This window comes from Camelus dromedarius, chromosome 2 (assembly GCF_036321535.1).
Source record: "Camelus dromedarius isolate mCamDro1 chromosome 2, mCamDro1.pat, whole genome shotgun sequence".
NCBI lineage: Eukaryota > Metazoa > Chordata > Mammalia > Artiodactyla > Camelidae > Camelus > Camelus dromedarius.
Window position 1 is genome coordinate 112,484,448 of NC_087437.1, and position 27,870 is coordinate 112,512,317.

The following is a 27,870-nucleotide window of genomic DNA, read 5'->3' on the forward strand; positions in this document are numbered from 1 at the left end:
TTAGATAGTGTTTAGCATGATTTCTGTCACAAAACATGGAAGTCTATCTGTATTCAAGTGACTTCATTCCGAATGTGAAGTATTTTGAATGTAAGTTTGATGTATTTTATAACATACGACTAAATGTAATCTTTTTTAAGTTGAAGTGTAGTCAGTTTACAATGTGTCAATTTCTGGTATACAGCATAATGTTTCAATCATACATGTACATACATATATTCGTTTTCATTATAGGTTACTACAAGAGATTGAATATAGTTTCCTGTGCTATACAGAAGAAACTTGTTGTTTATCTATTTTATATATAGAAGGTAATATTTGCAAATCTCCAACTCCCAATTTCTCTTCCCACTCCCTTTCCCCCTAGTAACCATAAATTTGTTTACTATGTCTGTGAGTCTGTTTCTGTTTTGTAGATGAGTTCATGAGTGTCTTTTTTTTTCTTTTAGATTCCACATACAAGTGATATCATATGTTATTTTTCTTTCTCTTTCTGGCTTACTTCACTTAAAATGACGATCTCCAGTTCCATCTATGTTGCTGCAAATGGCATTATTCTTTTTTGTGGCTGATTAAATGTAATCCTGATGTTTTTAAAGAACTATGAATTAATCTTTTTATGGTAACAGAAGGAGTTTTATCTTTTTGGGAGGACAGTTTTATTGACTATAATTCATATGTCACACTTCATCCATTTAAAGAGTACAATTCAATGGATTAGGTGTGTTCACGGGGTGGTGCAACTATTACACAATAGATTTTAGAATATTGTCATTACCCAAAAAGAAACACTGTACCCTTTGATCATCATCTCCAAATATCCTGGCAGCTATTAATCTACTCTGTCTCTAAGGATTTGCCTATTCTGGACATTTCATATAAATGGAATCATAAGTATGCAGTCATGTGATTGTCTTCTTTAACTTATGTTTCAAGGTTCATCCATGTTGTAGGGTGTGTGGGTGTGTAAGTACTTCATTTCTTTTTATGGCAGAATAATATTTCATTGTATGAATAGTCCACTTTTTTATCAATTCATTAGCTGATGGACATTTGGATTATTTCTACTTATGAGTTAATTTTTAATTGTTAATTAAAAATTGACTTCTGTTAAAGGAAAATGGCCTTATGTTGTGGTTAATATAAGGTTTACATGGCTTGTGAAAGAATGGCTATCAGACTGTCTCTTTTAAACAGTGGTGGGTCTTGGCACGAGTGATCTGGGATGTCAGCCGCTGGGAGTGTTCAGGAAGCTAGGTGTTCCCCAGCATGTCTGCCATCAGTGTCTGTGTCCTCAGAGTGAGCCACAGCCACCCTCCACCTCTGTAGAAGTCTCTAAGACTAGCAGATCAAAGAAATAGACATGAAGAATTAAGTAATTAGCAGATGACCTGCTCTCTTCCCCAGCTTCCCCTTCAGTAATCTCATGAGCAAACTGTGTGACCAGGGTAGCACCTAAAGGAAGGTAGCACGGAGTCGACAGGCCTGCACGCAGTGGGAGATGGCGGTGAGTCTGATCCCCTATCTCCATGATTAACTGAGATTACTTCCCCTTTTCTCTTTAAAAACTTTGATGGCTGAACACAATCTTCAGAGTTGATTTTGGGACGAGTCTGCCTGTCCCCTGATTGCCAGCTTTCTCATTAAAGGCAACATTTTCCATTTTTACCAAACCAAACCAAACAAAAAACCCCCAAAACAAACAAACAAAAAAACCCCAACCAACTAACCAAACAAAACCCAAAAAAAACAACAGCAGAGGTGTAATTTATGTATTACAAAGGTAACTGGTAAAAAGCAGCTTGGGGAGAAAAAGCTAGTAGGACTGTCAACATAACATGAACTTAAAAAAAAAAAAACCCTGGAATTTTATTAATCTTCCTGAACTACTTACAGCTGCATCTGTCACTGGACCTTTGCCAAATGGGGGCTGCTGAGCATGGGAATCCCTTGTGTCTGGGGCATCCACCATTGTGTGACAGGCAGTTTCACTGTCTCTGACAGCCCAAAGGCTGTTTTCCTGTTCTCTTTGACCCATGGCCATGAGAGCAGGGTGAGTGACCTAAACTTGACCAGATAATCCTGCCTGGGACATTAAGCCTGGACAAATGACCTAGAGATAACAGGCATTCAGAGTGCATTTCAGTTGTGGGAGCAGCTATAGACGAGTGCCTGCTGGAAAGGGAGCTGACAGAGCCCAACTTGGCTTGGCAGCAATGTCCTTGCCAGTCTCTGCCTGGGCATGATTTTGGTTGTGCTTCTGGCTGCTTAGCAGGGGAGAGAATAGCCAAGAAAATTCTGGTGAAAGGAAGTAATGAAGGACTAGCTGTACCAGTTATTAAACTTTATTATAATTAAATATCATAGTATACTTGAGTTATTTTAAAAAGTTTACATGGTAGTTAAAAGTAGTAAAAAAAATTGAGAAGGAACATTTAAAGACTATGAAATTTCTTAGAAATTTTAATATTGCTGTTTAGACTATTTGGGTTACTTATCATTTTGGAACTCACAGTTGAATCCTTTCTCTTTGATTCCTGTGTGTAACCAACCAGCAGACTGAACCCCTTCCCCAACCTGTCCCATATCTTTCTACCTGAACACAATGTATGATCAAGGGGCTTCCTGCTTACACAAATAGAGACATCCTGTAATAAAAGACAAATATCTGTATTTATTACATTAATCAAAGTTAACATTTTCACCATTTTAAGCATTATGATTTTTTTTATAACTTAAATAACCTTTTCTCATTGAGTATCATTATAAACCAGTGGCACTCACACATTCAACATGTCCAAATAATATTCAGCTTATCAAAACTAGACAGGACATTCTTTAAGCTGCCTCCTTTTTTCTTTTATCATCCTTGCTGCTTTCAACTTTTTTTTTGGTTTCTGTCAGTCAGATATTTCACACGTTTTGATTCTATCGAAGATACTGAAATCAGCTACTTTCCATGGAGTGCTGGTTCCTTTTTGTGATTACTGTCAAAGTAAGGACTGGAGAATTAGTTCTAAAGTCATAAACTCAGTATTGATTTCTCTAATTTACATACTGGTACCAGCCTCCACTTTTATTAACAGTATGTGATTTTATCAACCAATAACATTTTCCTTTATATCTTGTAACTTTCTAAAGGCTTCATAGGATAGTGTTTGGCATATACAGAATACGTGCTTAACTATGTTGAGTGAACTCTCCAGAACCAGTGAGTCCGTTGCTTCTGCAGCAAACGCACCTGTGTGAAATGATGTACCTGTCCTTCCCATTTGATGGCAGTTGCTGACGCAGTCAACAAGAGGTAGGGTAATGTCGGCCAGCTGCCTGGGGAATCCTACTAGCACCAGAGGCAGTGATTAGGGTCTCCTGGCAAAGGTCCCTGTCGGAACTCCACTCTGCTCCTCTTGACCCCCTACTCTTTCCTGTCTGAAGGTGAGAGTTTACTGTCTTTTATACGTAACTACTGTAAGAGTCCTGTGCTGTTAGGGTTTGAGTTTAAACTCTACATGAGGACTTGAACAGGGCTTCTAGGTACCCTTCCTGTAAGGCTGCACCCCTGTCGGGTAGGCAGAGCTCTTAGGCCACACCATCTTGAAGGTGGCTCAGTATCGAAGGCTGGCTGCCTGCCTACGGGCCAGGTGGCCATTCCCTGTTTGCTCAGCTATGATAGAAATGTGGTCCCAAGCTTGGTGTCCTGTGTGTAGGGTCAAGTGCGTGTACCCAGTATGTCAACCTAAACCTCCCAGTTCCAGAACTGCATACCAGACTGGAAATGACTGGCTGCAGTGGGAAATAAATGTAGTCCCATTATACTCTTTACTAGTCTGGGTTGATTGCCCTCCATCCTCCCAACTGTGAAGCTAAAATCTGGGTATTACAGAAATTGTCAGTTATTAGAGGAATGTTTAATGATACTTCAGAGCACAAAGAAAACTGTCCCTCAGAAATGGGAGCTACCCAGATATTTTATGACACCAACTTATGATCAGAATAATTAGAGAAGTCTCAATTCAAATCAGTACGGATACCTAATATGGGGAAGAAATATTAACTTGTCAGACTTGTTGATTAACTCTTCAAAAAATAAGAATAAGTTTTCGTATCTTGTTTGGCTGAAAGTTTGGAATTCTGAACGGCTAGTCTGATTGAATGAACAAGGAGGCCCCAAAACGGTAAAATGCGAAAGACCACACCACTGGAGACAATACGTACATGTCTTAGATATTGTTTAGGCTAAGTCTATGATAAAAAGCCTCCCTGTAAGCAGTCAGAATTCTCCCGAAGCTGGCTCCATTCCTGGATTAGGAGGCTTCATTCCTCTTTGACCCAACAGATCTTGCCATTGTCTCCAAGCTGCACAGTTCCACTGGCCACCAGCTGGAGGGCTGAGGGGAATATTTTATGTTCTGCTAATTTTACTCTTTCAGATAGAGTTGCAACAGTGTCTCCCCTCTTCACTGGAACAGCTTCTTGTAAAATAATTTGTCCAGCATCTACATCTTCCTGGAAAAGAAAGCAAAAGTTTTGAACATTAACCTCTGGCCAGTACAATTTACACATAAACACTAGTAATACTTTGATAGAAAAAGACATACTCACAGCTACAAAGTGCACAGTACACCCAGTGAGTGTGACTCCGGAGTCCAGGACTTGTTCATGGGCATTTGAACCCTTAAACGAAGGAAGCAAGGATGGGTGGATGTTAAGCATTTTCCCTGGAAATTAATAAAAGCATGCATAGTGGTCAGAATGTTAAAATCTTACCTATTCTGTCAAAGGAACATACACTTTCCTGTCTAGAATCAGGAGTCAACAGGAACAGGATTTCTCTGGGATGGATGTTTCTTTGTTAAAGACAGAAATGAGGTAAAGGGAAATATAGGTTCTCATGCAAGGAGGTCCTGGGAGCAGCAGGTTTCTGCCTTGCATGGCTGAAGACACACCAAGGGACTCTGAATAGGCACCTGCAGTGACTCAGAGTTGGATGGGAGAGGGTCTAATCTGGATCCTAGAGCCCTTGAAGAAAATTCAGCTTGTCGCTGGCACATAATATAAGAGTGGCACGCCCACCATGCCAGCGTGAGCCTCATGTCACCAAAGGCACTGCCTGTTGTCTGTTACACCACAAGTGCTCTACTCAAACTGTATTCACTTAGGAAAACAGACTCTTTGGAGAGAAAATGCATTTACTGACCAAATATGGGCACAAAAAAGGACAACAGGAAGCAGTCAAAGCCTCTGTGGAAAAGGCATTAACACCAGGTATTATGACATCTGGCAACCAAGCTTTTCTTGCCATCTTCTGGCAACGGCTCCCACTTCCTCAGCAGAGGAAGAGCTCTTCATTTTGGGATCCAGGGAATCACTTTCTCTTGCTTCTAAACAAGTATAAGTGTCTCTTCCCAATATTTATTCAGAAGATGAAATACTACATTTGTGAACCCAACCTAAGCTATATTAGAAAATGTAGTTACAGCAGACCAAAGAAAACCAATAAAGAAAAAAGGATAATAAACCACAATTGGGTCATTCTTTGGGCTAAGGCAAAGGAAATTCAATTATGATCTGTTTCAAAATAAACTGTCTCAGTAAATATCTCATGACTGGGATTGGCTGGCAACTTAACCTCCCCATAGTCCATTTTCAGTCAATTTCTCAATGTGGTGTAAGACATTTTTTGCTTACCATTCCATTTTCTGACAAAGGGGCCAGATAAAATTCTCATGAATCCTGCAAGACAGACTATGTCTGTGGAGAACTCTTCAAGGACTTGGTCAACTGCAGTGTCAAATGCTTCACGACTTTTATATAATTTATGATTAATTACCTATGATAGAGAAAGATAAGAACAATCTGTTTCCAACAAATAACCCCAAATAATTTAAAACTCAATCTTTACACAGGCCATACTTCATCTCCTTCTGAAGATGTCAAGAATTAAGGAATGGACAGAATGAAATAGAAAGGCAAGCCCAACACCCACCCCAAATCCAGGAATCCAAAGTGAACACCTAGGGGTAGATTAAGAGTTTAAATATAGCCTGCGGGAAAGACACGTTTCAAAGGAACTCACCCTGGTGGGAATTCCGGCTTTTTCTGCTTTATCTAAGCCAGCCACTGCAGCTTTGTTGGAGATCACAACAACAATGTGTGCAGAGCTCCTTGGCTCCCTAGTACTGTCTATGAGAGCTTGAAGGTTCGATCCTGAAAAAGTGAGAAAAACACAGGTGAGCTCCCATTTTTTAAAGTGTGTGCCATTTTGAACAGGGAATGATCAAGGCTTTTGACTGTCTTAGAAAAGATTGGCAAAATATGTAAGACTTTTAAATTCCCTACCTCTTGGAATAATGGATTAATATCTTATGAAAACATAGGCATTCCTGGTTCAAGGATATGTAATTGCTCCTGCGAAATAATATCTTATGATTTAGCATAGCAGTAGAAACAATGTAACATGATTTTAAAACTGGCTGATGAAGAATAAGCTGCTTAATTAAGCAAGAAAACTCAACCCTCTCAAGAATAAACCACTATGGCCCTTTAGAATAGTTTCTCTGCTTTACCATCATCTTGGGTCTAAAGTATACTGAAACCTTAAAATGGTCTTGTAAAGCAATTATACTTTTGGAAATATATCCTTAAGTAATTAGCTATGCACTTATGGACTTACTGAATATTTACAAGAATGTTCATAGCAATGTTACTTACAATATTGGGGAAAAATCGTGCTGCATCCGTCTGAGAGAATACAGTGCTTTTATCACTTTACTCCTCTGTTCACAAGAGTCAAACACAGCTGTCATATTCTCATTACTATTAACAATTTAAAAAAGCCACAACTGTTGTAAGACTTTTCAACTACAAAGCTAGGATTCAAAAGAAGTTGAGATTTCTGTTCTTTTTGTCTTTTCTGGTTTCTCTCTCTTCAAGCATCTTCCTGACACCCTCTACCTTTCCTTTAGAAGCTGTCTCAAATGCCTGAGAAAAGTAGAAAGACTGAGGATGTAGAAAAGATAACACTCCTTAATGATACCCAGCTCCACTATGCTGAGTGTTCTCACAGTCTGAAGGAGGGGTTTCTTTGGGGGTGAGGGGGTGGGGAGGGAGAAAAGGTGGAGCATTTCTACAGCTCTGTAGTAAAAAGGAAGCCACATCTCACCTGTTCCGGATATTAAGACAGCAACTCTTGCCTTTTTTGGTTGAACAGAGAAATGATTTTTCAGGGTGCCATTCTCCAGTACTGAACCATTTATTTGCATGGTTTCAATCAGATGCTTGACTTTCACACGAGGAGAACCTTTGTTTTAAATACACCCAATAAATAAGTAAAGAACGACTGTATTCCATAACAGTAATATGGAAAGAACAATATTTTTTTTTGGAAAGAACAATATTTTATAAAAACTTTAGAATACTGTATTTTATTCTGAAAATAAGATATGCAAGGATTAAAACATAAAATAATAGGTGTGCTTTACTGATCATTACTCATGCATAAAAACCTCCCTAAGGTGAACATATATAATTACCCAACTGAAAGCTACAGCACTATATCTAAACATACAGTGGATATATTATTGCCTGACAGTGTTCTGTCTCCCTCTTCCTGCAAATCTTCCATCCACAATAGTGCTACGACCTCTTGGCCACAAGGGTAGGCATGTGACGCAAGCAAGGCCATTCAAAGATTGGATATAGGATGTTGAGAAAGAGAGGGCCTCTCTTTTGCAACATAAGCTGAAGGATGTGGGCTCAAGACATGTTTCCGGTATTTGGGGAGCCTGCCTGAAAATGAAACCCACACAAAAAAGAATGAAAGGCAAATACAAACAAAATTAACAAGACTTGACATCTCTGTTAGTGAATCTCAGTTGGTTTTCTGCCACTATGCCAATTTCTAGTACTTCCAGCAGAGTCCTGAGTAATACACAGAACTTGTCAGAGTGCTCGCTCACTCTTCCTTGAATTGAGCTGAACCACAAAGCAGAGCCTGAGACAAGGTCTTGCACACGAGGAGTTTACTCTGGGAAATGATCCTAGGGGACTAAAATGGGACCCTCAAAAGAGCCATGCAGACTGTGCCTCAGAGCTGCTCCCTTCTTCTGTCCCTCAAGTGGGTATTTATTCACTAGCTCTCACCCCATTGGTCAAAGGTTGTCCTTCAGGGTGTGGTTGTGCACATGTGACTGCTACCCAGAGGTGTCAGAGCCCTGAGGCCGAAATGAAGAGACATGTTTATTACTGACAGGAGTGCTGGCATGTTATAGCCGTATAAAGACAGTTGCCATAGCAATGGCTGGGATGAAAGGTGGGCAGAGAGCTTGCAGGGTGGGGTCGGTTATATTTAAGATTATATACCTAAGAGCAACTGAATAAGGGGCAGTTACCTTCAGGACATACAACCACCCTGCCAATCACCCAGGCCTCTTCCTCGTGCTGCTGAAGATCCTGCAGAATCTGCTTTGTCAGATCCTTAGATACCACGAGGGCAGCCCCGATCCCACAGTTAAATGTTCTGGCCATCTCTTCTTCAGAGAGGTGTCCTTCCTGCTGTAACCATGAGAAGATCCTGGGGATCTTCCAGGTCTGGGCGTCTGAAAACAGGCAAGAGCTGTTCAGTTAACCTATTGACACAAAGTATAAAAGTATGCACATATACCAAGTGATGGAAATTATAACCAGCACTGCTATTTATATGCAGTAGACTATACACTGGCCTTTCAGAGGTTTTCTAGGGGGATCCATTTGTACCTGAGGCATTAAGAACACTTGTGTTGTCACACTTGGCCAGTACTGACAACTGAGTGAGGTCTGTGCTGCATTAACTGAGGATATGCTTAGAAATCCCCTTATGGACTAGATATCCTAATGGCTTTCAGGAATATGGCTAGATCAACTCTCAATTTCCTGATGTGGTGACCTTCGAGTTACCCTTAACCAGTGGTATGCTAAAGCCAGTGTGTAGAGGCCGTTAAATACAGCCACTTAAAAACCGGCTAGGATGGGAGTATTTATAGCACAGAAGCTGGCAGATGCACAGATTAGCCCTGCCTCCTTTCCCCATTCATCACCAGGCCATTGTTTTTAATGACTGACAAGGATGATGATTCCTTCTTTAAGGTTTTGTTTTTGCTCACAAGGAAGCATTACTATCCCAGGAATGTCTTAGAACTACTATATGACCCTCCGATGTATCCTTCAACTCCACACTGTGCTAATGAAGGGACTCCCATTCACCCCTGCCCCGCCCAGCTTGGTCCTTTTGCTTCCCTGGCTAGGCTGGAATCCCCCCTGACCAGGTCCGAGCTCACCCTGCCTGTTTTCTCACTTCTACACAACCTATTTCCGACTCTTCTGACTCTTCCCCAGCTTCACATATTCTGACTCTGTGGTTAGCCCAGCAGATCTGTCTACTCACCTGCACCCACAGCTGCTCCACCCCATAGCTGGATCAACTCAGTTTTTTCCTGTTCTTGTTTCAGGGCTACACACATTCTTATTTTGGGAGAACGAACAATTACACAGTGAACTTCACCTTCTGTGCCGCCTGCTGTCTCTCTCTTGTCTCTGACCTAGACCGCTTAATTACTCCTATCCTCAAGCCTCACTAGTCCTTCTTACTTCACTGGGACAAGGCATTATTTCATGTGAACTTCTTCAGGTCCTGCTACCTGAAACCAATGCATATTAGTCGATTATGAAAGCTGGAACGGTTTCTCTGACTTTGTCTCTGTACTCTATAAAAATATGGAGGGAAAGCCCTACCCCTCGCTTCTGCCATGACCATAGTTGTCATTCTTCCTTCCCTTTTACCAGTAAGTTTCCTGAAACACAACCTTCAGTCATTGTCTCTATATCTCTGCCTAGTCGCCCTCCACATGCCATAATCTGGGAGGTGGTATCTACCCTCACCAAGCTGCTTTTTGAGCTAATGATGAAATATACTGGCCTATTTGGGGGTCCTCATTCTAGACCTCTAAGCTGCACCTGACAATGCTGACCAGTGTCATGCTGAAATCCTGGCTTGGAGTTGATACTTTTACATGGTTTACTCCCTGCTTCTGACTGTTCTTTTTAAGAAATTCTACCTCTGCCAACCTTCAAGGTGGATGGAATACTGAGGAACAACCTTTTGGTCCCCTCCACTCTCTTGACAATAACTATTACGATCTGCACGAGCACCCAACTTAACTTCTGCTCACAGAAACATTACAATAAACACTTCAGAGACTTAAAACGCTGTATTCCCACTTCCTATTCCAAAATCTACTACTCTTCCTCCTGTGTTATGGACGTTATCATTACTCACCTACTAAACAAGAGACATTGGGACTTCTTTTTCCTTCAAAGCACAGAGTGATTCTCCAATCTGTCTCCCTTCTCTGTGCCTTGGTCTAGGTCCTCTTTATCCCCAGCACGGACTGCTTAGTAACTACCACTTCCCTTCCCAGCATGTTCTTGGTTCCATCTTGATAGAGCTTGAGCTTCCCAAACCCCTTGGAGAATCTGCTTATATAAGTCAGCTTCATCTTATATATAAGTCAGTTACACGAGATTTTATGCCTTATAAACAAGGCTAATAAAGCAAAGAGGTAGAAAAGGGTCTTATTTTTCCCCCAGAAGCTCCAATGATTAAGAATTTTGCAGGTATAATCGCGTGTGCACTAACTACCCATGGAATTTCCTCCCATAATGTATTTTTTCTCCCAGTGTTTTTCTGAGCATAAGTTCTTTTTAGTGATCTTACCTAACTCCACCCCAAATTTCTGAGGGAGGACTCTGGGGATGTTTTCTAGCAAGCCTCCACCAGTAATATGGGCAAAAGCCTTAACATGTCCTGAACGTAGGACAGGTAGCAGCAAATGGCTGTAGATTCTAGTTGGAATTAGAAGTAAGTCCCCTGTGTAAGAAAGATAAGACAAAAACTTAAGTCTATGACCACAAAAGCAAAGCATATATAAAAAACAATTCTGAAATAGAGAATGATCGTGACCCTGCTCTGACCCACCAGTTCTACAATGATGTTCAAATAGTCAAATGACAGGATAAGTAATTTGTTCCATTCTAACTTTAAGTAATGAAAGACTAACCCCTCTCAGTGGTTGCTCAGACATTTCCAAGCAGCAGAATTTAAACACGAGTATGTTTACCTAAGGTCTGGTCACCACAGCCAGAGGGTGCTGGAGAGGAGTACTGGAGGGAAGATTTCGCTACAATTTTCCTCACAAGGCTAAATCCATTGCTGTGAAGACCAGAGGAAGCTATTCCAATAACAACGTCCCCTTCAGTGATTCTTTCCAGGTGAGGGAGTTTCTGATCCCGCTCCATGGCACCAACGGCAAAACCGGCTAGGTCATACTCTCCAGGTGGGTACATGTCAGGCATTTCTGCCGTTTCACCTCCTGGCAGAAAGAAAACAGCAAACAGCTGATGAAATGTACTCTATTAGCTGCCTAACAGAACTTTCAACCAAGTACGATTTCAGGGGAAATAGCATTAATTCCCACAAAGGGTAAGTATAGCCTCCAAACATCATTACCTTTGCGTCATGAATGCTCAGTTGAATTTAATGTCATTTCTCTAGCAGTTTAGTTTCAGAAGTGCTTTCACATATATATCTTTACAATCATTCTATGTTCCGATAATGGTACAGGCTTAGATAAGTGATTTAATCAGGCCTGCCTACTCCAAATGCTCTGGCCTAAAAAATATGCCACAGTTCACTTTACCACCAAATTGTGTAAAGACAAGGTCTAGGCAGGCAGATCTAAATTAGAAACTGTTCTAAAAGATGGTTGAAAGGCAATTTTGGCTTTTGGGAAAGTCTTGCCCACAGAAATGGCAACATAAAAGAGGAAGTTTTGTTCGTTGGTCAACCTACAAATTCATTTTGTTCAAAATTCTCTTATATATTTAAGCAATATTTCTGTAAAGCTTGGATACATTTTATTCTTGTGTCATTTCTGTGGGAAAATAAGGCTTAAGATACAGAATGCCAGAAACTGATCTGCCTTTGCTGCAGGGCCAGGAGGAAACAACCCCTACTCTGTCTGTTTGGCACTGAGAGAGATGGAAGTGGAAATGGTGGCCAAGGATCACAGAGAAAGGTAAGGCCTGGCTGACGGCATATGAGTCGGGGTCTGTCCCCTCAAGGGGACAAACCCTTGACAGGGGGCCTTGAGGGCAGCAAGGTCTAAGTTTTCCTTAGGTAGTATTATCTGTATTTTATTTGGCTCATCTTGTGGTATATAGTTTCTCTTGTTAGCTATATTGGCACCAATTATGTTTATATATAGGGCTGAAATTCAATTAAGGACATGTGATTACAATGGATTATCATACCGAGGAGAGCACATCCAGCTTTTTTACAAGCTTCAGCAATTCCAGTGACAACAGCTTCAGTTGTATTGAGGTCAAGTTTTCCACAGGAAAAATAATCAAGAAAAAAGAGGGGTTCTGCTCCTTGTGCCAGAATATCATTTACACACATTGCAACCAAATCTTGACCAATGGTATCGTGTTTATGGCACTGCTGCGCAATCTGTAGAAGAATAATGTAAACATCCACGTAAGAGAATAAGCTCCAAACTGGATCTTGTAATTTCTCAGTGGAGGCTAACAAGTATTATTGACTTTTGGCTAGCTGCTCTGAATACCTAAAGACAAAAAAACCCCACGAAATTCTGATAAGCTCCTTGGTCCAAAAGTACTCTCTTTAATTCCCCCAAATTACCCTTTTATCTAGAGAGAGCCTCAACAATACTGTGTTACTAGAAACATGTAGATATTCTGGCCAATTACATGATTATTTGGTATGGTCTCTATGGTACATTTATGTCAAGAGGGGAAAGATATATATTTGATACACAGTAAAGTCTTATCTTTCACAAAAGGCCTTTATTCACATAAGTGTCTGATTACCTTCAGTTTAGTTCCAACGCCGTCTGTTCCACAGGCCAGAAGAGGATCATTAAAACCGGCTGCTTTCAAATCAAAAAGACCAGCAAAACCTCCAAGATCAACATCACAGCCTGTTGGAGAAAATTATTAGCTGCATTTCAATAGCCAAGAACTGATTAAGAAGGCAGTTAAATATTAAAGGGGCAGACATATCCTTTTGAGTTGAAAATCATGGACAAAAAATGCTTTTCTTAATATTAGAGACAAGAAAGCAGAAGACTAGGAGCTTGGCTTACATAGGGCAAGTCTGACAGCAACTCGGCATTAATCTGGAACATTTTCCTCAGTGAACTACAAAGCCTAAATCAGTTCACAATGTTTGTCATAGTTAACTAACGAGCAAAGGTCAGGATCTGACTTACCTGGTCTGGAGGTGGCTTTTGCTAAAGGCTTAATTTTCTTGACCAGCATATTTCCAGCTGCAATGTCTACCCCAGATTCCTTGTAAGTCAGGCCTCTAGAAAGTTAAAAAAATAAAAAAATAAATAAACTAAGACGTCACCCAAATGCCAGGGGAAAATTATTTTAATCTTAAAATATTATTTAAGTTAACCCTACTTCAATAAAAAAATTATTTAGCTGAAGATATCGCTAGTGATTTTCGTATCTCCTAATGTGCTGGGCCCCATCCATAGATTTTGATTTAACTGGTCTAGGGCAGGTCCTAGGAACTGAAATGTGTTTAAACAACCTCCCCGGAACTACTTCTCTAGCTTAACTGTTTCTTCCAGAAATACTTCTCATAGGCAGCTAAATATACTGATATTTCGCCACAACCTTTCTTTGTTTGATTTTGGTATGGGAAGGAAAGGAGTGCCAAAACTGAATCAAAAAAGTGAAAATTAGGATTATAAGAAAAAGAAATCCCTCAAAAATGAAACTGAGCTCTTACTACAATAGAGAACTATATCAGTTTCCTTATAGCTAAAGACAGTAAAAACTAAGATAAAAAAAAATATGAAAAAAGCAAAACCAGGTAATGATATTCACTGCATCATTTCCACCTAGAACAAGGCCAACAAGTTGAAGCAGTACACTTAGAGATCAAGTCTGTAAATGGCACTGCGAACTAAGTGGTCTTGCCTTACAAAAATGACATGGCCCAGTAGGATGTAGTGATACATGAAGAAATATGTCAAGTCTTACTAGAAACAAGGTGCCAAAGTAAGAATAGACTTGAGAGCTTTGGCAGTTAACCCCAATAAAATTAGCAGTCCAGGGTCACACACAGATAGGAAACGAAGTTCTAGTGGTTAAAAACAGCTTTTTCTCTGGTAGCAGCTGGCACTGTAGCCTGTCATTTTCTTCATCTTTAAAGAACTTAGACTAGTATTAAGATTTCAAGTCCCTTGAAATAGATAATTTCAATAGAATCTGGTCATTTTAAAATAAAAAACAAAATTTTAGCATGGTATTTTGATATTCTCATTTCTAAAAAAAAATTCCATTATTTAAATTAAAAAAATTTGCCTATCAATAACAATATAGCTTGAATTAAGTTGCTAAAAATTTCGCATTTTGTCCTAAAACAAATTTATTTCTCATAGATGAACTCTGTGAACAATAGTAATTGTGACACGTCCTTATATCAAAACACCCACATTTGCAAATAATAGTTCATTGATTTTACAAAGGAATAGTTAGTTGTACATGACAATAAATGAATCAATAAGGGGTTAAAAAACACACTTCAGTAATAAATATAAATGCAGTGACCAAATGAGATGGCCAAAATTTATAGTTAAATTAAGTTACAAAGTTAGATGGCCAATATTTTCATCTTGAATTCTTTGACAAAAACCAGGGACTAAGACATAAATGCAATAGTAGTATGTAAATATATAACTCAAGGGATAAAAATCTTTACCCCCTCTTTATTGATGAATAATTGACAAATGATGATTGCGTATATTTAAAGCATACAATGTGAAAAAAATCCCTAACATCACTGTGAGTTTATTGAACTTTTCAAACATGAGGAGCTGCCATGAAGTTTTTTAAATTTCATTTGAATATTATTGTAACTAGTAAGTTTTGATTCAAGCTAAGTGCAAATCAAAATCAGATCAGTCTCAGAAAGAGTTAAGAATATAGAATGCCCTAGTACAGGGTTAATGGAGTTTACTCCATAGCCATTTATGCCAGTTCTGAAGCTGTGCTATAATCACTTGGTCAGAAACTTACCTGGGCTGCTGAAGGAAAGCTATGGCATGACAGCCGATGTCCTTCCTGTAAATGGCTCCCTCAAACTTTATAGCAGCTAGTCCTTTCTTGGCTTCTTCAAGGGCTGAGACAAGATTTTCCCGGATGGCTGTTACAGTAAGGACCCTACCCCCATTAGTCACCACTTTGCCATCTTTTAGGGCAGTGCCTGCATGGAACACCTCTAGTCCTAAAGCTTGAGCCTCAGAAAATCCTGTGAGAGAGCACATTTGACATGTCAATAGCAATAATAATATTTTATATTGTGGTTTATAATTTCCAGAATTTAAAAATAAAATATTTATTTCACTTAAATGAACCTTCACAAGAATCCTATCAGGAAGGAATTAATGTAATATAATAGTAAATAGACCCTTTCTCCTAAGAACAGTCTGTTCTATTCTAGGGTGACAACTGTAGTCCTAAAACCTTGTGTTATCATAAATCTCATGTAAGAATGATTATTTCAATGAGTGAGGGGGAAAAAAAGATGCTAAGCCCTGAAAAGTTTGAGACAAAAATACACAGTTATTTTCTCCCTGACAAGTTAAAAAAAAAAAAGATTAAAAAACAATGAATAAATCCTGCATATGATCACATTTTTTTACTTAAAGGAATTTTTTTGCTTTTGATAGCCAACTAAATAAAGTTGCTTTCTTTCTTTTTAAAATAACCAATAAGATCATTGCAATACCAAACACATTCTTAATCTTCTCGCTAATACAACATTTGTAAAATTTTAAGACAAATTTGATTTAAATTAGGTTTTGGGCTCAGCCTAAAAGAAAATCCCTGGCTTCATTTTCTTTTCAATTACTTTTGAGATCTTATTTATATTCTACATCTAAAATATTATTAGATGGCATTTTCTAAATTCTGAAATGATCAACACGGACAGTTTATACAAAGATAACCTCTTAATTAAAAAAAAAATCTTAAATCCCCAGCTTGTCCTTTTCCATTTTCACTTCTCTTTTAGCACTAATCATATGTCTTCCCTAGATGTTTTTATTATATAGAGGCATTCAGTCATAGGTACCCAAATATCTGCTGGTGTCGTTAACACCCAATAATGCAGTGTCAGAGATTACTTTTATACTTCTCACCTCAACCTTAGGGAAGTTTCACCAACACAGAAGATCTTGATTCTATCCATCCTCTATTTATTTCAAAAGGTAATCAATTTCTGGCTGCCCAGTTGCCACGTGTGGGATCAACAGGGCAATGGACTTATTGTCTGGGCAAGACAGTAAATACAGTGTTTGAATCAAACACAGGACTGGGGTCCTAAGGGAGGCCAAACTACAGCCTGCTAGGGATCATAGAGGTCTGCTGTTGGGCTTAATGGCGCTGGGACTTATTTAACATTCTAAAACAGTTTTATTTAACATCATTTAACTAGATGCCTCATCTCCTATAAAGAGAAAAGGAAGAGAAGGTTATACTTCTGAAACTTTAAATTCTGCCATCCAAGTGACTATGGGGTGCACCGCCAACTGGGGGGTTAATCTGTGATCATTCAGAGATCACACCTCTGAAATTGATTGCATTGATGTAGTTTATACCAATGTTCCTCCGACTCTCATACATTCTCATTATCTTCCTGGCTCTTGGAGGATGAAGAGAAAGGCAGCACTGGGCGATACTCTGGAAATCTGGCTAGGCCCACTTAAATCTTCATTGTGCAGGAAGGGAAACGGATGGCAGTAATTTGGATATCTGGACACTCATATCCAACAAGCAATATGGTTATGTTAAGAACCCCTGCAAAGTTACTGATGGCTTTACATCCTTAAAAGGAGAACACAGCATGGGACAAACTCCTGTTGTGGTCCTGGTCACTTGTCACATTGTAATCCAACCTTCTGTTCCCTGATATTCACCTGTTATCTCTACACCCTTGGTGTAGTCTCCTGGATAACCTTTACTCGCCATGACAACAGTTACAGCAGTGTGGCTGTCAAGCCAAATAGGAAGAGAGGTGCAGAGCAGGCCATCTAAGGTAGACTGAATCACTTCATAAAGATCGCTTTTAAGAAGTGGGAGGATCACCTGGAAAAACAATCAATGTGACAGGTGAGAGAAATTCCAGCTCTCCTTTAGACAATTTATTCACCGGGATACCAGCAGAACTTGCATATGTTTCTCAAAGGTAATTATTTCAAGGCTGATAAATCTTAAAAGATTAAAACAGCACACATCTTTTACACAGTAGTACTTTATATTACATTATCCTTATTACTCACCTGGCACTCTGGATCTCCGAAACGACAATTAAACTCCAGAACTTTTGGGCCATTGTTGGTCAGCATTATACCAGCATAGAGAATACCTTCATTAAAAAAGGAAAAAAAAATTGATAATGAAGACATTGTGTTGTGACTATGAAAGCTAGAATGTAAACTTATAGTAATCAAAGTTTTGGAATAACCATAACAAATGTTACAAAAGTGGTCAATTAAAAGGTGGTTAAAAAAAAAAAAAAGGGAGAAAATGGTGTCAAGGTGCTCTGTAAATAACGTCCACAGTGACATCAACATGCTTACCTGTGTATGGCACACCCTCCTGCTGCATGCCATCCACAGTCCTCTGAAGAATGGTATTTTTAATTTTTAGCAACAGATCCTTAGAAACCTGGGTAATACACATAAATATTTAAATGCAATTGGTATTTTAAAGAATCATCCTGTAAGTAGTATCACGTGAGACAATGAGAACTATCATTGGGCTAAGCACTTTAAATTCATAAACTTTTTTTTGTATATAAATTTTTCTTTTTCTTTTCTTTTATTCATTTGCAGGGGGAAGGTAATTAGATTTACTTACTTATTTTTTTGATGGAGGTGCTGGGGACTGAACCTAGGACCTTGTGCAATGCTAAGCATGCACTCTACCACTGAGTTATAGCCTACCGCCCTAAATTCATAAACTTTCAAAATCCTCACATTGACCCTATCAAGTAAATAGGTATTTAGCCTTATTCTTCTGAAATGGGAAAGAAGACCTCTGATGATCATAAGCAGAAGCTGGATTATGTATTTATTGATCAGTGTCAGCTGCCATTTCAGGACTAAGTGACTCTTCAATCGCCCTTCATTACCAAACCTAGAGATTTTTCAAACATTTACATCTTTAAAGCCCACTAAAAATAGTTTCTTGAAACATAATAAAAACTAAAAATGTCCTCATCCACCTTGAGGCTCTTTGTATACTTCCAGTATATCCTACACATACTTCATAAGCCTATAAACTTGAGAATCTAGAGTTTATAAATTGTAGAAATTAGACCCAGAGATAGTTTTCATATTAAAATCACTTTTACCAAATGGTAGTTTTAATACTTAAATAGTCTAAAGTAAACCCTGTTTGGGTTTTAATCTTTCAATTAAGAAAAATAAAGGCACTGTATACAATTATAACTATCATTAGTGAAAGGAATGGGTGAGTTTCTGAAGTGCTAATCTATTTATAATAGACTCAATGCAGATTTTTAATAAAAATTTGTCAGAAATTGTTTGGAAGCATACTTTATCCATTAAGAAGTAGAAAGACTAGGAGAACAAATGATAGTCTGACTTGGTCCTCTATTTACCACATACACTCTTACTGAGTCTTATTTGTTGGGCCCTGGATATGCAAACAAGAATAAAAGATAATTCTAGATTATAATTGGCTCCCATGGGTTGAAAATAGGGTGTAGAGAGGAGTGGCTAGAAGGATCTGCTCAATCCATACTTAAGTTAGTACTTTAAAGGCTTTTAGAAAAGGTTAGTTTTAGAGTGAGACCAGAAAAGATACTTTTCACTTAACAGGAAAACCAAATTGCTGATTAGTACTATCATTCACGGGGGGAAAAAAAAAACCCAGAAATGTGTCACCTAAGAGCTCTTTGAGAAGACCAATTACCACTGAACTTCAGCTGAGCCTCTAGGAGGTACCTGAGGTGCTGGACAACAAGCTCCCATTCCCCCAGTGTTGGGGCCATGATCTCCCTCCAGCAGTCGCTTATGGTCCTGTGCTGGGGGCATGGGGGCCACAGTCCTTCCATCAGTGAAACACAGACACTGTAGAGAAAACAAATAGTCCACTTAATCTTAAATGCCAAAAAGTGAAAAAAAAACTTAATAAGGAGGACTATATGTACCTTAACTCTTCTCAAAGGAAGTTTCATTTTTAAAATAAAATGATTTAAAACATACATAACCCTAAGATTTCTACATTAAGAATCAGAAGATATTATACACTTAATTTCTGAAGGATCTGTAAATTTTAAGCTAGGTTAGGATGGAAAAAAAAAAATCAAGCTACCCTCACAGTAAAATATTTCAGTCCTTCTCTCCTTGAAATAATGTGTGCTACAACTCCAAGTCCCCTACTGATACACTGGGGATGACTGAAAGAAGATAAGTTCTTTTTTCATTTGTATCTCTAATACTAAACATACAAATTCCTTTGTAACCGCTTGGTTTATGCTCTTAGATAAAGTAACCAGAGTAAATGAAGCTTTTTTGGGGCTCATAGATCAGATTAACACAGCTTCTTATCCTCTATAAAAGCCCAAAAGATGAATATACGTACAGAAACCTCTTCTCCTTCAAGAAGTTCTTCAATAACAACTGTTTCTCCAGCTTCTCCAAAAGCTTTATCCTTATTGTAGGTAAAAAACAAAACAAAACACAATAACAAAAAGAGAAGTAAATTATAAGCCTTTAATATTTAATTAGCTATTGTTATTTTCTACCATTTGTATTATGAAACCAATGCACTAGTATTATAATTTCTCTTTCCATTTCTGAAAGCCTTAAAGGAACATATGAATGTTTTCTATTTTTAAAGTGGCAATGATGTAGAGTTAGCACTGGTACAGATGAGATGAACACATCATTAAAACTCTCCTGGGGATCTAGCTTTCCAGTTTCAAATAAGGTTACAGAAAAACAGATGTTTTCATTATTACCATCTAACTCTTATTTCTGATTATAATCATAAATGTTTGCTTAAATAATTATAGCAAAGAATATCCGTGAAAGTAGATTTCTACAAGGGGTAGAAACCCAACCAAACCAAGATAGATCATAAAAAAGGCAAAGTGTATTAATTCTTTGCTTCACCTCTCTTAGTTCTGGGACACAAAGGACAAATACTTTTGTTCTCATGAATGGTTGAGAATTTATTTATATGTCCTACAGTCTGAGGACTTCCTACTTTTCAGCAGCTGACAAAGGATTCTGGGTAGAACCTACTTCCAAGGAATAGAATCATTGTAGATCTATAATAACCCTTTTATAGATTATGGATTATAATACATAGTATAATGAGAAATAATTTATCTGTGTGTTTGCTATGTTTTCCTTGCCTTAGGAATATTGTAAACTTAAAAGAATTTATTTATCCAGGGTGACTAGAAAATTATGAATTTCTTTCAGAGGGATCAACTTACATGCATGATCTCCTGTACAGCTTTGCAGGCCTCTTCTTTGCTCTTTGCAACAATCACCCCTTTCCCAGCTGCAAGACCACTGGCCTTCACAACCAAAGCAGGGAAGTCTGCACTGTGAAGACAAGAGTAATTTTCAACATCCAATAAATTCTTATGATTCAAAAGTTTAAAATGCTTTGGATATGCTATAGCAACAACTGATAAGCAGAAAGAAAAAAACTGCTAACACCATTTTGATGTACTTCCTGCCAGGATTTTTCCCTTATGTATTCTTTTATAGTTATCACCATGTGGTACACTTTTGCTTTTCTCACTTATCATGAGATCATATAAGTAAAATCTTTGGGGGAAAAAAGCAGTTGTTTAGTATGGATATGGCGTGATCTTTAAGATATAAAGCTGTGAATCATACTCTCAAGAAGATGTGCTGTATAAGACCCATATAAACATGGGCACACAGATCATTAACTGAAGTAAGTAACAAAATTGTTACTTTTAAGGTGTTTGGCTACTAGGAAATAATAAAATTCAATGTAGAATAAAGAACAATTAAGAATGAAACTGACCTAACTAAAAGGAAAACATACCAAGTAAGAAGTGTCAACAAAAAAGGGGCCAAAGGTATATATCTACCAATATTTTTATTGCTCAATGTTTTCCATATAATAGAGAACAGGATGTTTAATTTATGATTTAGAATTGAATAGTGGTGGCAGAAGGCCAAGTGATGACTCCTCACTTTAGTTAATTATTTATGAAAATATCAATATCCTTTATGTTTTAAGATGCCACTGCGTCAATTTGGCTAAGAATACATGACTATAGAACCAAATGTATTTTTTCCTCTAGAAACTATTCAGTAATAAATATTAAAAAATGTATCTTTCTGCAAGGCCACAAGATTGTATACCTTTATATGCATAGAATTCCATTTTATTTTGATGTTGGGAAAAAGGCAATTTACATAGTATGAGTTTTTCCCTAGAATTGCCTTAGTATAATATATATATTACTTAGTATATTATAAGTAAATATACTATATTATATATGACATATAATATATAATACCATATACTTACTATAATATATAGTATATTCATATATCATAACAAGACAACTGCCCTTCACAGGCAGTCTTCTACTTACCTCGTAATGAAGGTACAGGCCTCTTCAGGTTTGGTGAAAGCTCTCCATCGTGCAGTTGGGATTCCATGTTGGTCCATAAATTCTTTGGCAAATCTTTTGCTGGACTCTAACTGAGCTGCTTCTGCTGTGGGGCCAAAGCATCGCACTCCTGCAGATGTCATGTTATCAACAATTCCTAGTGATGGAAACAAGCAGCCTTAGGTGAGTCAAGGTCTCTGCAGGGCCTTTTCATCCTGAAGAATTAGCATTAGACTAAATCTACATTGAGCTAAGACAGATGGCAGAGAATAAGTTTTTCATGTTGTTTACAGGCTGTAAACATAAATGCTACTGATACGTGATTGAAATCCAATAAATTACTTGTTGTATTTCCCATGGCTACAAATTTGATCTCTCATTCATCACATCACTGATGCTTGGGGAAAAAAAAATTTAGAATCCATAAATTTCAAGGAGATGAAAGCTTTTTCCAATGTAATATTATATTAGAAATCCTCATCTTTAAAATATACTGGATTAGATGATCTCCAAGCTCCTGTTGGCACTGTGTATACCATAAAAATAAAAAGAAATGAACTTTACCAGCAGCCAGAGGTGCCTCTGGTCCAACAACTACAAATTCAATTTTCTCATCTTTGCAGAATTGAGCAAGGGCAGTGTGATCACTGATTGAGACATCTATGAACAGAAAAAAGAAACAAACCCACCTCATTTAAAAAACACCATTTAAGTTAACTAAATGTCATGCTGAAAAGCACTATACTTTAGGATGCCTATTAACTGTTGGTTTTCTATTACTGGTACAGATGAGTTTTACTGTGAGAAGTTCAGAGCAGAGTGCATTATAGAGTAACCAACAAAACTCAGTTCCCTGCTATCACTACAGTGATAGCAAAGAGCTGAATAAGTTTCCCAGGAGTTACTTTCCCAAGAGGTACTTTCTTGACTGTGATGTTCACGTCACTAGTGTTGATTGTAAGCAAAGAAGTGTATCAGAGAATATACCCAAAAACTGGTCTTTTAATGTCATTCATTCAAGATTTCCTGAGAACTACTATGTGCTAGACAGTGCCCTACTCAATGGATTAAGATGTGAACACAACACAGGGTCCTTCCATTTAGGATGCACTGTGGGAATGTTGGGAAATAAATCTCCAAGCGAAATAATACCAAGTGCGAATACGTTAGGCAAATTTGATGAGGTAAGTTGGAGGGCTATTTCTGATTAAGCCAGGAAGGGTCTCTGTATAAAGATGTTTATGCTAAAAACTGAATGATTATAAGACCTAGCTCACTTCTCCAACCTACAAGCCAGGTAAACTTTCTTTCTTGATCGAGTTCTAAGTAGTAGTAGGATCAACCATGCACTAACCATGGGTTGGTTATATAGGCACTCTTCTGCTTCACCGCATATGGGTCACCATTCTTAAGCTGGCTGAAATCTCAAATTACTCTGCACATATGTGGTATTTGTGATGTGCAGGGGATATGTGCAGAAAAGGCAGAACTCTCAAACTACAGGAACTGCCTCAGTGGGATAAGGATGGAGTACCATGCACTCTGGGTTAGTAGCTGCATACACAACTGGGCTGAGCAGAGCCAACTATATCAGCACAGCAAAGGGTGGCAAGAGGAGGATGACACACCTAACCTGTTGCTGCAAGTGACAGCAGCCTCACCACAATCTTGGGAGACTTTTATGGGTTGGTTTGTATGACATCAATTGCACCTAGATAAAATGTGCCAGTTCTTTAAAACAAAATAAAACAAAACAGAGCAAAACAAAACAATACCTAATTCCCATAGCTAAGATCCCAGGGAAGCAAATATTCTCTTACTTATCTTTTTCTTATTAATTTTGGCCCTATGTATGCAGTTATCTTCTCCCAGTTTGTGGCTTGTTGGATCTATGTTGTCTCCGTAAGTATTATGTGCCATGTAGGGTACTAGGCATAGTGCACACAGTGCAAAATAAGACAGGTGAGTTCCTTGCCCTCATGTAGCTTACATTCTAGAGCTAATGTTCTATGGGGGAAATGAAGATAAGAGACAATAGAAAAGTAAAAGTAGGTACAGATAATGATTCATAACTGACAACAAATGAAATGGGAGTGGACATGCTTTATTTAAAAACTTTAGGAAAGTCCTCTTTGAGGAGGTAACATAAGTTGAGGCCTGAATGATGAAGAGCCAGTAATGCTTGGGTTCTAATACAAAGTCCAAGGCAGCTCTGTTTGGGAAATTGGCAGGACTGCATGGATGGAGAACAGTGAGAAGAAAACAAAGGATATAAACGATCAGGCTGGGGGAAAAAAAATCAGGCTGGAAAGGCAGGCAGAGGGCAGATCACAAAAGCTTTTAACAGGAATGGTAAGGAGTTTGAGTTTTATGCTAAGTACTATAGGAAGTGACTGAAGAGTTTAATGTAGCATAAGAACTGATCATTTTTTTTCATATTTACCAGTGGAAAAGATAAAGGTTGAGATCCATCACAGAGTAAGAACTGCCAGAACTTACATTTAATAGCACTGCTCAATTTTTCATTCCCCCAAATACACACCGAAACACTTTAGCCTATATTAAGCACTTTGTGAATTTTTCAATGGTTATGTAATCTTAAAGATTTAAAATAATTTAAGGTAAGGAAATGCCACACTCTAACAACAGGATAACTTAAATTTACAAGTATCTGGCAAGTATTCAAATTACCACATAAATTTTTGGGTTAAGAAAAGCATTCAAATCTGAATAGCAATTGATCTTATAAAGAACAGATGTGGTTGGCAGTTTATCATTTACAATCGTTAACTATCACTTTAAAACATTACCAGTATTTGAAATCTTTTCAGAGCAGGCAGTGCCTGCATTTCCTGGGGTAACCAACACCTGTTTGACATGATTGGACTGTGCAAGTTTCCAGGCCAGTGCATGTTCCCTTCCTCCACTGCCAATGACAAGTACTCGGGCTGCCATTGCTTTGTCTGCAAAGCAGGAATTTCAACAGGAAAATGAAAGCTGCAGAAAGAAAACCACAGTTGATACCTTGGAATATATATATTTTAAAAATCACGATTTCTAAACATGATTTAAGTAGTCATTTGTAATCACACAAACAACATTTTATTCCAGCAATTCACTTGTGAAATATTAGGACTCATAACTTGAGAAATACGACCACTCATAAATGGTGGCTGAGTGCCTTGCTCCATTAAAAAAAAAAAATCTACGAACAAACACCTTTCTTTGGGCTTCACTTTTAGAAGATTTAATAATCATCAAACCTCAGTTAAAAATAAATCATTTTAAATTTAGACCCCAAATTTAAAATAACTTTTTAAACCTTTAGTCTTACTAGACTTTAAAGTTATAGTAAGTTGAAAGAAACATTTAAGACTGGAGCCTGTAAAAGGTCAGAAAGTAAATATTTTCACCTTTGAGGGCCATATAGTCTCTGTCGCAATTACTGAACTCTGCCACAGAAGCACGAAAGCAGACTTAGACATAAATAGACAAATGTGGACTGGCTATGCCCAGTAAAAACTTACATAAATAGGCAGTGGGCTGTAGGTCACTGTTTGCCTATTTCTGCTCTAAGCAATAGGAAGCTATCAGACGTTTGTAAAGAAAAACATGGCTTTGTTTCAATAAAACCTTATTTATGGACACTGCAATTTGAATTTCATATAATTGGTAGAGAAGGCAAAAATCAAACTTGAACACGTCTCACTTAGTTCTGGCGTTTGGTCCTGAGCAGGATGGGCAACTGTGTCTTAACTCAAGTTAGCAATGTGGCCTTCCTTGGTTAAGCTCTTACTACCTGTAACTCAATTTCTTCATACCTTAAAAGGTGAAATTAAGAGAGTTTGCTTTATGTGGCCATGAAAACTGAAATGAAACATAAACTATTAGTACAATTTCTTACACTCAGCAGTAGTAAATGTTAACCTGCTATATTTTATTACTTTTGCCTAAACTGATAGAAAGCAGTTTTAACAAGGAAAAAAAAAAGCCAAGGAATGAATAATTCGTCACAGTCATTTACTAATTTTCAGAATATATTTAATTATGTAGAAGGCAAATTGATAACAGGAAAATGTGAAATCGGTCACTTCTTGTGAGATGCTAGGATTACACATTTAAAAGAAACTAAATTGACAATATAAAAACTTTTTTAAGCACTTTGTGCCAGATGCTACTACAAATGCTTTTCACGAATCACTTCACTTAATCTTTAGAATTCTATGAGGTACATAGGAATACTATCCGCATTTTATAAGAAACTGAGGTTCAGTTAGGTTAACTTCCCGGAGAGCACACAGCTAATAGAGGGTGGAGCCTGGATTCTAACGGAAGCAATTTTGCTTTAACAACTGAAAACATGAGAAAGAAAAGAATTACTAAATTATCATCTCAAAGAGGGGAAAACTATTTCAGATTAATGGAAAACACAGACTTGCCATGTGTATTGAAACATCTGAAATAAACATACCTTTAAATCTATATAAAACATTACGTTTAGTTTGAATAGGAGGGGCAGTAAAGGGCAATTGTTCTGATTACACCAGTGGATCGCTGAAATAGGATTAGGACTCAGCCTGAGGGAATCTACGCCAGGAGTGGTTAGGAGGCCACCAGCCAGAGTGCCTTGGTTTGGGTTAAGACTTACTGGCTGAGGTATTTTGAGGGACTTAAACTTTTTGGGCCTCAGCCGTCTAAATGGATAACATAACGAGAATTAGAGAGCCAGGAAAAGCAAAAGCCATTTCAAGGATTTGGTGAATAATATAAAGTAGAATCCAATTACAAAATTGGATTAAATAATCTGCAAGAGACAAAGGGTGCTTAACGAGAAAATATGTAATTTCGGTGTGTGACCTAAAAAAAGCAAGATGATACGAAAAAGCCCTGACATTCTGGAAAGCAGAGAAAGTGACAGATTCTACGTAAACCTCAGTGAAAAGTGAAAAGCACATGGCCAACCCTCACCCACCGCACTTACAAATGAGATGAACGTTCCTACAGCCAAACCAGTTTCTACAGTTTCATTCAACTTCTAGTATTAAGTCGCCAAACCAAACCATGAATGCACTTCACTGAAAAGCGGAGAAACTTACCCACAGACACAAAGCGGTCTAGGCGCTCTCACTTTGAGCCTCACCTGCGCGTTCGGGGCTCTGCAGCCCGCCCCGCGCCGGAAGTCGGCCGAGGGGGATCCGGCTCGCGCGCCCCCCCGCCCCGCCCCCGGAGGGCTTCGCCTCTCCATTGGCCCGCACGGTCCGTACCGCGAGGCAGTCCCGGGTGATCCCCTCCCGTTCGGGCAGGGCGCGGCCTGATCCTACTCCAGAGCAAAGCTATTAAGTCCTTGTACGTTTACAGTGTAACACTATGGTTATCAGCTGCCACGTAAGGTCGCTATTTCTCCTCCAGAGCCTCCTGAGCTCAGAGGACCGGGAGCGCCAAAATGCTAAAGCCAAATTCAGCTAATTGTATGCTGCTCACGGGTCTGAACTGACCAGCTACTGGGGAAAAGTCTCGTGACACGCCTGGCTCCCAACGAGATCAGAATGCAACAGGCTTTGGTCGCAGGTCGCTTAGGACCTCTGGTCTAATGCTTAAAAAAAACTGAGGCCGATTATAGGATGCCATGCGAGCGAGACGAGGGTTAAAACGCGTTCTTATTCGCACCACAGTGGGGGCAGGCGCTGGTTAGCGCTTTCCCGGATGGATCTGCCGAAACTCGGTGCCATCCGAGAATGTTGGAGGGCCCATCAAACACCATACTGCCCTCCTTCCTTTTTTAACTCGTGAAATCTAATCTTGGGCGTTCAGTGGTTAAAATAAGCCTATTAAGCACCCCAACCACTGTTGGAGACTGACAACTTCAGCTGACACGGTCGCCTCAAGAGAGCCTTCTCCTGTAATGGCGCCTGCGTCAGTCACTAACATGGCGGACATAGTCGTGCGCGGCGCAAACGTCAGCAGCTCTACCCCAGACGCTCAGAAACAGCGGAGGAGAGCGCGGCCGTGCTCACTGATTGGCCCAGAGGCGGAGAGTGTCGGCCTGGGCGCTCCCACAGGAGCCAATCAGAACGGCGAGAGACGGAATTGGCCGCTGCGCC

General features: G+C 38.8%; 1 protein-coding gene and 1 long non-coding RNA gene across 6 annotated transcripts; one reads left to right on the plus strand and one right to left on the minus strand.

The window, feature by feature from the left end:
• Positions 1-2,329: 2,329 nt before the first annotated feature.
• Positions 2,330-26,949, minus strand: GART (phosphoribosylglycinamide formyltransferase, phosphoribosylglycinamide synthetase, phosphoribosylaminoimidazole synthetase). Of its 5 annotated transcripts, none has more exons than XM_010981021.3 (22): positions 26,866-26,949; positions 24,580-24,766; positions 22,334-22,429; positions 21,752-21,926; positions 20,606-20,717; positions 19,744-19,812; positions 19,104-19,229; positions 17,712-17,799; positions 17,412-17,497; positions 17,049-17,217; positions 15,148-15,379; positions 13,326-13,420; positions 12,925-13,034; positions 12,346-12,544; positions 11,154-11,405; positions 10,751-10,903; positions 8,391-8,597; positions 7,163-7,300; positions 6,077-6,207; positions 5,689-5,830; positions 4,603-4,718; positions 2,330-4,506 (listed from the first exon to the last, which is right to left on the minus strand). In XM_010981021.3, the coding sequence occupies exons 2-22, from the start codon at positions 24,722-24,724 to the stop codon at positions 4,315-4,317; spliced, it is 3,033 nt and encodes a 1,010-aa protein (XP_010979323.1). In that variant the 5' UTR covers positions 24,725-24,766; positions 26,866-26,949; the 3' UTR covers positions 2,330-4,314. The 5 variants fall into 5 exon arrangements, 4 of the variants coding, with proteins under 4 accessions (XP_010979323.1, XP_064353051.1, XP_031315022.1 ...); XM_064496981.1 differs by having other exon boundaries at positions 24,580-24,732; positions 26,866-26,927; XR_004139032.2 differs by having other exon boundaries at positions 4,367-4,506; positions 4,603-4,674.
• Positions 11,171-13,091, plus strand: LOC135323416 (uncharacterized). Its single transcript, XR_010385023.1, has 3 exons — positions 11,171-11,304; positions 12,026-12,110; positions 12,959-13,091. It is a non-coding gene; the product is annotated as an uncharacterized LOC135323416 (long non-coding RNA).
• Positions 26,950-27,870: the final 921 nt, after the last annotated feature.